Genomic DNA, 12,481 nt, shown 5'->3' with positions numbered 1-12,481 from the left:
ATTTATTTAATTGTATTTGTATCCCACATTTTCCCACCTCTTTGCAGGCTCAAAGTGACTTACAATACATCATGAATAGTGGAAGTGAGAAGATAATAGACCTTTGGTGTTGCAGAAGGATTTTGGGTTACATGGTAATAGAATGCATGAAAGTAATATAATAGAAGGCATTTATTGATGGGGGTCACGTGATGACGCGGAGCTGAGCGGACGCCCGAAGCACCGGCTCCAGCCCGCCTTCAAATAAATTGGCGAAATAACCCGCTAATCCCTCCCGAAGCAGGGAGAGGGGGAATTGGGGGGCTTAGCGGTTAATCCATTGAACAGCACTGGAACGATCACCAAGGGGTGGAGATTTGGAAAACTAGTAGGTAGACAAGGCACAGAATGGAAAGAGACAAGAGTGAACGAATGGCCCGAGGGCTTAGCTGGGAGGCTCTTGGGTTCTGCAAAGGAAATACGATGAGTGGCAGTCGAATGGTTAATTTAAGGATTGTGACTTTAAATGTTGACGGAGTGCACTCCCCAGTTAAGCATACGAAAATATTGCAGGCACTCAAGAGGCAGAAGGCTGATATAGCTATGTTGCAAGAGACCCACCTAAGTAAGACGGAACATTTAAAATTAAAAAGGGACTGGGTAGGAGATGTATTTTTTGCCTCTTACAATGGGAGACAACGAGGGGTAGCCATACTGTTTAAGAAATCTGTTTCCTTTGACTTACACAGAATGTACCAAGACCCAGACGGAAGATTTCTCATAGTAGCAGGAGAACTGCAGGGCAAACGGGTGGGGTTGTGTAGTGTGTACGCACCCAATGTATACTCACAGTTTTTTCACCTTGCTGGCCGCTAAATTGGTAACATTTGATCAATATCACTTAGTAATAGGGGGGGATTTTAACGTCGTCAGTGACCCTTCTATAGATTGTAAACCCCCCCAAGAAGGGCAGGCAAAGATCAAGACGACAGAGGAGTCAACTTTTTGATGAAGGAGTTAGATTTAGTGGATATATGGCGACACCAACATCTAGATGAGGTTGATCATACATTTTTCTCGCACCCTCATGGGACGCACTCTCATCTTGACTACTTGCTCATGCCTTACTCGGTAGCCCTGGGGGTGTGTCAATCGGGAATCGGGGAGCCAGAGGTATCTGACCACTCGCCGGTGTGGATGGAGTGGCAAGGGGGAGGACGGGAGGGGGCTGACCGGTGGTGTATGAACCCGGCATTGTATCAAAGCAGGGAGTTCCATACCTATCTGAGAAAGAGCTGGATAGATTATGTCGCAGAAAATGATGTACAGGATGTGACCCCAAGAGTATTCTGGGAGGCCTCAAAGGCAGTACTACGAGGGAAGATTATCTCATATGTGGCCTCAATGAATAAAAAACGAGGGGAGAGAATCCGAACACTTACCTCGCAACTGAAATAAGCGCGATGAGCGCTCATTGGGTGTTCCTCTGACTCCACTAGGAAGGTATATATGGAACGGAGGAAAGAGGTGCAAAAAGTGTTGGAGGAAAGCGCACTATATAACATAAAATTATACAAATACAAATTACACCGGTGGGGCAATAAGACGGGTAAATTACTAGCATCCCTAGTGAAGCAAAGAACGGCAAAAAGATTTATAACTAAAATAAGGAATAGAGAGGGTGAAGTCAGAACTCAGTTAGCTGATATTAAAAAAGAGTTTGTTGAGTATTACTCAGCGTTATACCAAGCAGGGGATTTCTCAGAAGATAAATGCCTGGAATTCTTTGAAGGATTAGGGCTGCCCAGGATTTCTGAGGAACAGAGGAGGGGGTTAAATGCACCTATTCAGGGTAAGGAAGTGCAACAAGTGATTAAGCGCCTTAAGTTGGCCAAGGCGCCAGGCCCAGATGGCCTAGGGGTGGAGTATTATAAAATATTGCAGGACGTCATGGTTGCACCCTTTATAGCTATGTGTGAAGAGAGCAAGGAAAAGGGTGCATTGAGGGCGGTATTAAATCATGCGCATATTGTGTTGATCCCTAAACCGGGAAAAGATGAGGAATTGGTGGGTTCCTACAGGCCCATATCGTTATTAAACCAAGACATAAAGATCCTGGCAGCGGTGTTGGCGGACAGACTGGGGAAGGTGGTTCCCGACCTGGTCCACCTGGACCAGGTGGGTTTTGTCAAAGGGAGGTATGCGTCTTGAAGGTGAGCCGAATACTAATGGAAGGTGCTGGCAGAAACGGAGACGCCATAGTGGCAAGCCTTGATGCAGAAAAGCCTTTCGATAAGGTTGTCTGGCCTTACTTGTTTTGGATCCTTGACCGCTTTGGTATTCAGGGAGATTTTCTGGGATGGGTTCGAGCGTTATACTGCCACCCAACAGCGCAGCTTCTTGTCAATGAGTCCCTGTCTGATACATTTACTTTGGGGGGAGGGACTAGGCAGGGTTGCCCCCTCTCACCGCTGCTATTTCTTCTGACTCTGGAGCCCCTGGCAGCAAAACTACGGCAGGACGCCACGCTGAAAGGACTAAAGGTGGGTGGGGAGGAATATATCATTAATTTATTTGCAGACGATATGCTGCTTTTGTTGGATGAGGCAACTCGTACCCTGCCACTGGTTATGTCCTTTATCCGAGCATTTGGGGCTTTTTCGGGCCTCAGTATAAACTTTGACAAGTCCGAGGCCCTACCGGTAAATGACCCGTGTATTAGTAGAACCTTACACTCCTTCCCATTACGTTGGGCTACAGAGGGTATTAAATATTTGGGGATCCATATCAGTGCGACCCTGGCATGGGTATACAAAAAAAATGTGTTAGACCGACTAGGAGAGATAAACATATGCCAAAAATGGAAAGACCTACTTGTGAATTTTCTAGGGCGCATAGCGCTGGTTAAAATGGTCTTATTGCCCAAGATACTTTACCCGTTACAAATGCTCCCTTTATGGGTCAGGGCTTCGGAGGAGCGTTCCTATAAAAGTATTGTAGGTACCTTTATCTGGCATGCTAAATGCTCGCGGATAGCGTTTACCAAGTTGACTAGGAATAATGGGCAGGGGGGACTCCGACTCCCAGACCTACGGGTTTATAATGTAGCAGCACTGATGCGGTGGATACACGAATTGATTACGGAGAAGGGTTTTTTTTGCCCCCCGGGGCTTTTGGGAGAGCTGGTGCAGGCCAAATGACCCTTTTACAGTTTTAGAATCCTGGGCAGTACAGGGGGCAAGAAAGAAAGTGGATAATCCTTATGTAGCAGCCCTTCAATTGGCTTGGAGATGGTGGAGAGGGCAGGCGGGAAATAAAGTGGGGGTCAGCCCGTTCCTACCGTTGGTGGGGAATATGACTTTCCCAGCGGGGATGGGAAGGTCAGTCTTCTGTAAATGGAGGGATAAAGGTTGTCGGTTTATAGGTCAATTCCGGGGGGGAGGGGGAGGATGTCTTTCCCACGTTCGCCACAGTGTGTGACGAATTACAGATTCCTGGCTCTCACTTCTTTGCATACCTCCAGGCACGAGATTACATACTGAGTGTGGAACGTCAGAGCAAGGCGATAGCGCGATTTACAAAACTTGATTACACCTTTATGCAGATGACCCCGCTTCATAATAGGTTGACCGGCTGGTGTCAAATGCAATCCCCCCACTTAAAATCACGAGCTGCAGCGTGGAGTGAGGATACTGTGGAAGAGGTGTCGGTGGAGAGATTGAGCGCAGTCTTCCGAGGTCTGCGGGGGCTCACACCGAATGCGTCTTTACAAGACACACAGTATAGAATCCTTTACAGGGTACATATCACTAAAGTTAGGGGGAAAGCCCTGGGAATGTGGGATAGTGACACATGTGACAAGTGTGGGGGGGCAGTGGGCACCTTTTTGCACTCTTTCATGGAATGTCCTACTCTGCAGGAACTATGGTCTGGGGCGCTAACAACCTTAGAAGAGATATTACAGCGCTCAGTGGAGTGGCAATATTCAATTACATTAATGGGTTGTGGGCAGGCTCTTAAGGAGCAGGGGTTGAGAGTCTCACAATGTAAATTTGTTTTGTTAGCCTTGATTTTGCTTAAAAAGTGTGTGCTGAAACAGTGGGTGCAGAGAGAGCCCCCGGCCCTTGCAGTGTGGAAACATAGTATGCTTGAGATGGCTCATTGGGTGGCTATGAGATATAAATTTGTGACCTCTCTGGGTGCTCGTCAATATCGTGACCTGTGGGGAAGAACATGTGCCTTGTTCATGATGCCTACATAAGAAGAGCATAATTACATAAGTACATAAGTAATGCCATACTGGGAAAAGACCAAGGGTCCATCGAGCCCAGCATCCTGTCCACGACAGCGGCCAATCCAGGCCAAGGGCACCTGGCAAGCTTCCCAAACGTACAAACATTCTATACATGTTATTCCTGGAATTTTGGATTTTTCCAAGTCCGTTTAGTAGCGGTTTATGGACTTGTCCTTTAGGAAACCGTCCAACCCTTTTTTAAACTCTGCTAAGCTAACCGCCTTCACCACTTTCTCCGGCAACGAATTCCAGAGTTTAATTACACGTTGGGTGAAGAAAAATTTTCTCTGATTTGTTTTAAATTTACTACACTGTAGTTTCATCGCATGCCCCCTAGTCCTAGTATTTTTGGAAAGCGTGAACAGACGCTTCACATCCACCTGTTCCACTCCACTCATTATTTTATATACCTCTATCATGTCTCCCCTCAGCCGTCTCTTCTCCAAGCTGTATAGCCCTAGCCTCCTTAGTCTTTCTTCATAGGGAAGTCGTCCCATCCCCGCTCTCATTTTAGTCGCCCTTCGCTGCACCTTTTCCAATTCTACTATATCTTTCTTGAGATGCGGCGACCAGAATTGAACACAATACTCAAGGTGGTCGCCGCATCTCAAGAAAGATATAGTAGAATTGATTAAGTCTGTGTGCTGTTTAAGTGATAAAGGATAGGGGGGAGGGGGGAGGGGAGGGGTCTTTGCTGGGGGGGGGAGAAGCGGGGGGGGGGGGCGGAAATAAAATAAAACATGGAATTCAGTAGATTGTTGGCAGAGTTGTCAGGACATGCTTTGTTGTTTGTATTAATGTTGCTCTTGATGCCTGTATATGAATCCATGGAACAATAAAAACATTTATAACAAAAAAGAAGGTATTATTGACATTTCTGAATGCATGTGGGCGTTTCACATGTTTTGGTCTTTGTGGTATACCTTGTCGAAGATATCGATCTTTAGTAGTTTGCGGAAGTTGGTCAGTTCATAGGTCGCTTTTAGGTTACGTGGTAGTGCATTCCAGAATTGCGTACTCATATAGGAAAAGGTTGATGCATGCATTAATTTGTATTTTAGACCTTTGCAGTTAATGATTAAATGGTTCTGCTATACCTTTGTGCCCTAAGCACAGGATTAGTTCCCCTATGCCAGTGGTTCCCAAACTTGGATCTGGAGGCACCCCAGTCAGTCAGGTTTTCAGGATACCCACAATGAATATTCATGAGAAAGATTTGCTTGCACTGCCTCCACTGCATGCAAATGTATCTCATGAGTATTCATTGTGGGTACCCTCAGGGCCGGTCTTAGCAAGTGCGGGGCCCTATGCAGACCAATTTGGTGGGGCCCCATCCTAGCTCCGCCCACCATAGCCCCGCCCCACCCTAGCTCCACCCCATTGATAAGATTATTCCAGTTTTAGAAAAATTTTTTATTTATGAAATTTCAACTAAAGACAAATGAAGCTAAACTTGTACTAAAAAACTGATTGAAATAATAAGCACAATGCTATCATGAAACCTCCCCTCCCCAAATTATTCAGTTCAAGTCCACTACAATAGTAGTTCCAATTCTCATAGCAAAGGAGAATAAAGGAAAAATATTAAGAAAAGATTCAGTACTTTCAAATTCCCCTATTACTCTGTAACCCATCAAACCAGAGAGGCAAGTAGCCAAAAAAGCGGTAAGTGCAAGGTTCCCATTAAAGACAAAACGGTATCCGTCGTCTATAAGATTTGAACATTACACCTGTGTGGGAATATACTGTAGGGAAAGCAGCCTGAGGAAAAAAAAATACAGCAGTCACCTTACTTCCCAGAATATGTAACGCAAATAAACCGATGAGAGACAAATATGTACTGGTGTTTATCAGGGGCGTAGCCAGACAACAGATTGTGGGTGGGCCTGGGCAAGAATTGGGTGGGCACCAAGTGTTCTCCCCCCCCCCCTCCAAAAAAAAATTATCTCAGCTGGTGGGAAAACGCTTCTTTCCACCTTGGCAGCAAGCATGCACTGAAAACTGAGCATGTTGTGGAGAGTAGCATGTTCGTTACCATCAGGGGGAAATCTTCAGCTGGCGGAGCTTGGGATTCCCACCAGTTACCACTAAACATGTGCTACTGTTGGGTGGGCCTGAGCCATAAATGGGTGGGCCCTGGCCCACCCAAGCCCACCTGTGGCTACGCCACTGGTGTTTATTGTACAGGCACACCTTCACTATCACTTTATGACATGCTGTATTTGTAACATGCTGAGGAAGTTGATTTGTAAGTTGCAGAGTGCTAATCGCGTGAAATGGAAATGCAAATCCTAATTGCTGATTATTTGGTTGGATTTACATGCTAATTTTCCAAGCACCCTTCCCTTCTCTTGCATTCGACTGCATAGGACTTTAAACAGAATGATTAGTTGAGAACTACCTAATTGGCCCAATTTCGAGGTAGTTGTTACATGGCAGTATTTTATCAACATCGAAAGCTATTACAGCTCTTTTTTTGTTCACTAGGCAAACAAATACAACAGCAAAAATAGTGGTTTTGAATTATTTTATGACTAATTTGTACGGTCAGGGGTGGGTGGGTTATAATGTTATGAACTCAGCTATCTCAAACCAGCACTTCGGCACTTACTTGACTCTCCAGTGAATCGACGATGGCTCACCGAGGCTCCGAGTCCCGCTCCAGCTCCTTTTCCCTTCCCGCTCAATGACTCCCGCCCGCCCTCGCGGAAACAGGAAATACCATCAGGAGGCAGGACATTGAGCAGGAAGGCGGAAGGGAAAAGCTGGGGTGAGCCGTTCGTCATGCCTGCCGCTGCTGTGCTGCAACTGGCTGGCTGGCTGTGTCGGGGCCGGCCCGTCGAGTTCTGCACTTCTGTCGTTGTGCTGCTGGGAGGGACTGGTCTGGGAGGCGGGAGCTGACGGCGGCCTGAGCGGGGGGGGGGGGGGATGGGCACTGGTGGTGGCGGGACTCAGGCAGCGGAGCGAATCGGAGCGAACGGATCACGACAACGATTGAAGATGTGAATGATGATGCTGCATGCATGCGGTCCAAGGCTAGCGAGCGGGGGGCGGAGGGAGAGGCAGAGTTGAGGCGCGCCGCGCCCCCTTAAGCGCGGTGCCCTATGCGGCCGCCTCTGCTTAAGACCGGCCCTGGGTACCCTGAAATTGAAAACGTGACTGGCTGGGGTGCCTCCAGGATCAGGTTTGAGAACCTATGCATTAATTGTACCCTGAATTCTAGAAATGACCCCTCTCAGGGTGCCAAGTATAAACTATTTAAAGAGAGTGACTACCCATCCCAGATGCAGTCTGTCCACAGTGACCACACAAGGGACCGTCCCTCTCACGGCCTAAAACCCCTGATCATCCCAAAAGTAACCCCTTCTCTCCCTAGTGTGCACTAGCGACTGCACAGGTGATCCAGGGCAGTATTGCCAGGTGGGCGGTTTTACCGCCCAATTGGGCGGTTTTCCGCGACCCGCCGCGGGAAATTTTTGCCCGCGGCGGGTTGTGGTTTTTTGGGCTGCTTTTGGGTCGTTTGGGCGGTTTTTTGGGCGGCTTTTTGCCTTTTTTTCGGCCCGCGGGGGGCGGGGTTAGTGACGTTTTTGTTCGGGGTTAGTGACGTTTTGGGCGGGCCGATGACGTGGGAGGCGGGGCCGATGACGGGGAGGCGGGGCCGGTGACGGGGGAGGTGGGGCCGGTGACGGCGGGGTTGATGACGGCGGGGGCGGGGGTGTCAGGGGCGGGGTTTGTGTTTGGGCGGGTTTTGGTCTGTTTTTTGGGCTGGATTGGGCGAGAAAAAATTTTTCCACCTGGCAACCCTGATCCAGGGGCACAACGTTCTCAAACGTACATGTCTGCCAATTGTACTCATCGCCTGATACAATGATAAACCTTCAAACATGCACACAAAATCAATAGAGATTTTGAGGCATATTTTCAAAGCACTTAGCCTTCCAAAGTTCCATAGAAACCTATGGAACTTTGGAAGGCTAAGTGCTTTGAAAATATGCCTGATAGGCATACTTAGTGGTAATTCCTGCATCAAAAGCACTTTGACTTATTCTTTTCTTCCATCAAGCTCATTTTCAAAGCACTTTGGGAGGCTAAGTTCCATAGGTTTCTATGGAACTTTGGGAGGCTAAGTGCTTTGAAAAAGAGCCTCTTAGCCTCCCAAAGTTCCATAGAAACCTATGGAACTTAGCCTCCCAAAGTGCTTTGAAAATATGCCTCGAATCATATCATCTTAGGATGAACGTTCATCCGATGAACCTTTAAGTTTTCCAGAGAACACGTGCTCCTGTATGCGTGCGATCTACCCCGAGAGATGAAACCCACACAGCAGAAAGCTATACGCAAATCGGATTCTATATAAACAGAATAATTTAGATATCCGGCTATAGGGCGGTCGTCCTCTCTTCCCTCCCCTGTCCTTACCTTCTTGCTGAGCTGGATGATCCGCTGCACTTTAGGTTCGTCGTGCAGAAGTTGGCGGAGCTGCCCGGTGCTGAGACTGCCCAAGCCGTCCGCACTGGACGAGGGAGAGCTGCGAGAGCGGAACATGCTGCTCAAGCACCGATTGCTTCGCGTTACTGCGCTGTCTGCGACATGTTGCCACGCCTGTGAAGTTGGTGGCGCGGCATCCGCCTCTGTGGTGTGGTCCTGTTCCATCGCCTTCCAGCAGCCGGCCGCCGCTAGAGGGCGCTCTCTCCAAGCGCCTTCCTGCAGCGATCCCCCCCCCCCCCCCCCCCCCCACACCATGATATCAATCATGATTACTGTATTAGTTTTGAAGTATTTATATCGTCCTAGATGGATTCCAATTATTAACAAAGCCTGCTACTATCCAATTCAAATAGGATTCATAACTAGGCATTTTAGCACCCGGGACAGGCAATGGTATTTCTAATTCTGCCGCAGATTTGCCTATCCGTTTTCGCATCCTGTTCAAACTTCTTCTACTAACCTATAAATGTACTCACTCTGCTGCTCCCCAGTATCTCTCCACACTCGTCCTTCCCTACACCCCTTCCCGTGCATTCCGCTCCATGGATAAATCCTTCTTATCTGTTTCCCTTCTCCACTACTGCCAACTGCAGACTTCGCGCCTTCTGTCTCGCTGCACCCTACGCCTGGAATAAACTTCCTGAGCCCCTACGTCTTGCCCCATCCTTGGCCACCATTAAATCTAGACTGAAAGCCCACCTCTTTAACATTGCTTTTGACTCGTAACCACTTGTAACCACTCGCCTCCACCTACCCTCCTCTCTTCCTTCCCGTTCACATTAATTGATTTGATTTGCTTACTTTATTTATTTTGTCTATTAGATTGTAAGCTCTTTGAGCAGGGACTGTCTTTCTTCTATGTTTGTGCAGCGCTGCGTATGCCTTGTTGCGCTATAGAAATGCTAAATAATAGTAGTAGTAGTAGTAATGTTGTCCTCTGAGCCTGGCTTCCCATATCTGTTCTGGAGTCGGTTACTCAACAGACAGTGAATTTTCAAGATATCCACAATTAATATGGCTGAGAAAAATTTGCACATAAGGAGTCTCCAGTATATCCTGAATAGTCAGTTGGAGGTGGAGGACCCCTGGATAAGGCTACCATATTTGCCCTAAGAAAAAAAGAGGACACACGCCCCACACCCCCTGTCACACTCACCCTGCCCCACCCCCTGTCACTTTGACTCTCCCAAAGAAAGCCAGATTCCCCCAAAGAAAGCCAGATTCTCTCTCGCTTCCCCATGTATATCCCCTCCCCAATTTCCCAGCCTCCCTCCACCCACACATGACTCAGTTCACTACTGCTTCCCTCCCCTCCTGTACCTTATTGTAGTGCCCTTGTGGTCTAGTGGCCTTTTTGAGACAGGAAAGAGGCCCCTCTTTCTTGCCCTATGCAGCTGTCGACATGTCTTGCTCCCGGCGCTGCTTCAAAATGTCTGCTGAGAGTACGGTAGCCAAGATGGCGACCTGATTGGACGCCGAGACGAGAGCTCCGTCGGGGTTCGCGCCCTGGATCGCCCTGACTCGCCCCGTTCGGGACCACGAGCTGAACTGCCCCATTGTCGTCGGAGAGGTGGAGTGCCTCATCCGGGAGGGTTCGGCACCGACAGAGGAACGACGGTGAAACGGAGGTCTGGGGACCGAGAAGCCACGCGGTGGTACTGCGACTCACCCCTGAGAGACCCAGGCGAGAACCGGAGCAGGTCAGCTTGCCTCCTTGCACCGGATCGGAGTGTTTGTATGGTGGCGGCAAACGGAGGGGAGCAGATTGCTGGGGTGCTGTGCTGTGGTGGGATCGGAGCCTGGTTCCTGCGCCCCTTGCCCGTTTCAGTTGCTGACCTGTCGAGCGCAGAGGCGGGGGGGGGGCGGCGGTATGGGACAGGAGGATCGGGTCGGGGGGAGCAGCGCGATCATCGGGAGGCAGGGCGCTGCGGGACCGAGCATCCACGTGGCTGCTGTCCCTCCCTTGGTGCGGCGTGAGCCAGGAGTTGAATGGGGCGGAGAGACAGCGGGCAGTGGCTCGTCGGCACTTGAAAGTGCCGCGAGTCCTCTCCCTGCCTGCAGTGCTGGTCCTTCCGAGCGTGGTGGGCCAGGGGTCCTGGGCGGCCCTACTGTCGATCCTCTGGCACGGGAGAGTGGGGAGTGAGGTGACCTGGGGCAAGTACTCCATGGGCCCTGCGTAGATCTCTCTGACGATAGTGAGTGGAGAGCCAGGCGACCTGTGGCAGCCGATCCCTAGGCCCTCGTGTGGATCCTCTCTCTGACAAACGTCTGTACTAATTCTGGTTCATGCCTCTGCCCTGCCTGTCCGCTCTTATCCCTTGGCTCCAGCCCGGCTTGTTCTGGTCCGCTGCCCTGCTCTTCTGCCTCCGCTCCTACTTGTCCCCTCCGTCTGTCCCCAGTCCCAGCTTGCTCCACTACCTTCTGCTCCACCTAGTCCCAATCCAGCTGTTCCAACCTCTTCCAGTCTGTTCCTGACCGTCTATCCAGCCTGTTCCGGTCCAGCCTGTTCCAGTCCTGCTCCATCATCGTCTGTTCCAACCTGTTCCAGCCTGTTCCTGACTGTCTGTCCAGCCTGCTCCGATCCAGCCTGTTCCAGTCCATCATCGTTGTCTGCTCCTGCCTGTTCCAGTCCATCTGTTCCAGCTTGTCCCAGTCCATCGACTCCAGCCTGTTCCAGTCCGTCTGACCCAGCGTGTTCCAGTCCTGCTTTACCGCTGTCTTCTGCTCCAATTTGCTCCAGTCCTGCTTTACCGCTGTCTTCTGCTTCAATTGGCTCCAGTCTACTCCTGCTGTTCCAGCCCACCTGCTCCAATTTGTTCTGGTCCATCTGCTCCACCTTGCTCCAGTCCGCCTGTTCCTGCCTGCCCCAATCCTTCGCTCCAGCCAGTGCCGATCCGCCTGTTCCAGCTTGCTCCAGTCCAGCTGTTCCAGCTTGCTCCAGCCTGTTCCAGCGTATTCCTTCCCAGCCCGTCTGCTCCAACTTGTTCCAGTCCATCCGTCCCTGCCTGCCCCAGCTTGTCCCAGTCCGCCTGTTCCAGATTGCTCCATTCCATCCATCTCAGCGTACCCTGTCCATCCATCCTGTTAACCCATCAAGTAACCTTCCTGCCTGCTGCGAGCCTCCCAGCCATTGACTCACCTGCCTGCCTGCTGCTAGCTTGTCAACCATTAACTTACCAGTCCATCAACCCCAAGCCTCCAACCCAGCTCTCCATTCTATCTATCTGCTTAACACCTTAGTCACCACACAGTCACCTACTACACCTCAGTCACTACGCATGGCTCCTATCCACATTCTCTTCCTTGCCCTGTCCCTTCCTAATCTTTTCTCCTCCCCACTCCCACTGTCCACCACTGGAACTCGTTGCCCTCCTGCTTGGCCCGCCACGGCAATACCCTTTTCACCCCCATCCCTCACCAACTCACCTTCCCTCTTGTCCCCCTCCTCAATCCTTGCTCTCAACCTTCAACACTTCCTTCCTACTATTAACCCTTCCCCATTCCTCCTAAGTGCACCCCGTCTTCGTCGCCCGTCCTCCCCCTCCCTCCTCCGCTCTCTCTTGCTCCTCCTCCTGCTATCCGCGGGAGACATTAACCCTAATCCAGGCCCCCCTCATCTGTCCCCGTCCTATCCACGCGGACGATCCCGGGACGTCTCCAATCTCGTCTCTATTCCCCTCCTCCCCCCTCCTCCCTCCCCTTCTCTTGCGCCTTGTGGAA

At 50.1% G+C, this 12,481-nt stretch overlaps 1 protein-coding gene across 1 annotated transcript in view; it reads right to left on the bottom strand.

The window, feature by feature from the left end:
• VPS37D (VPS37D subunit of ESCRT-I) overlaps positions 1-8,923 on the bottom strand; it is a 55,134-nt gene extending 46,211 nt beyond the window's left edge. The window contains exon 1 of the mRNA XM_030185619.1: positions 8,693-8,923. Coding sequence (XP_030041479.1) covers positions 8,693-8,818 — 126 coding nt within the window. The 5' untranslated portion in view covers positions 8,819-8,923. The remainder of the gene's footprint in view (positions 1-8,692) is intronic.
• Between the last annotated feature and the right edge of the window lie 3,558 nt (positions 8,924-12,481).

Source organism: Microcaecilia unicolor, chromosome 13 (genome assembly GCF_901765095.1).
Source record: "Microcaecilia unicolor chromosome 13, aMicUni1.1, whole genome shotgun sequence".
NCBI lineage: Eukaryota > Metazoa > Chordata > Amphibia > Gymnophiona > Siphonopidae > Microcaecilia > Microcaecilia unicolor.
This window is presented reverse-complemented; position numbering and strand designations above follow the sequence as displayed.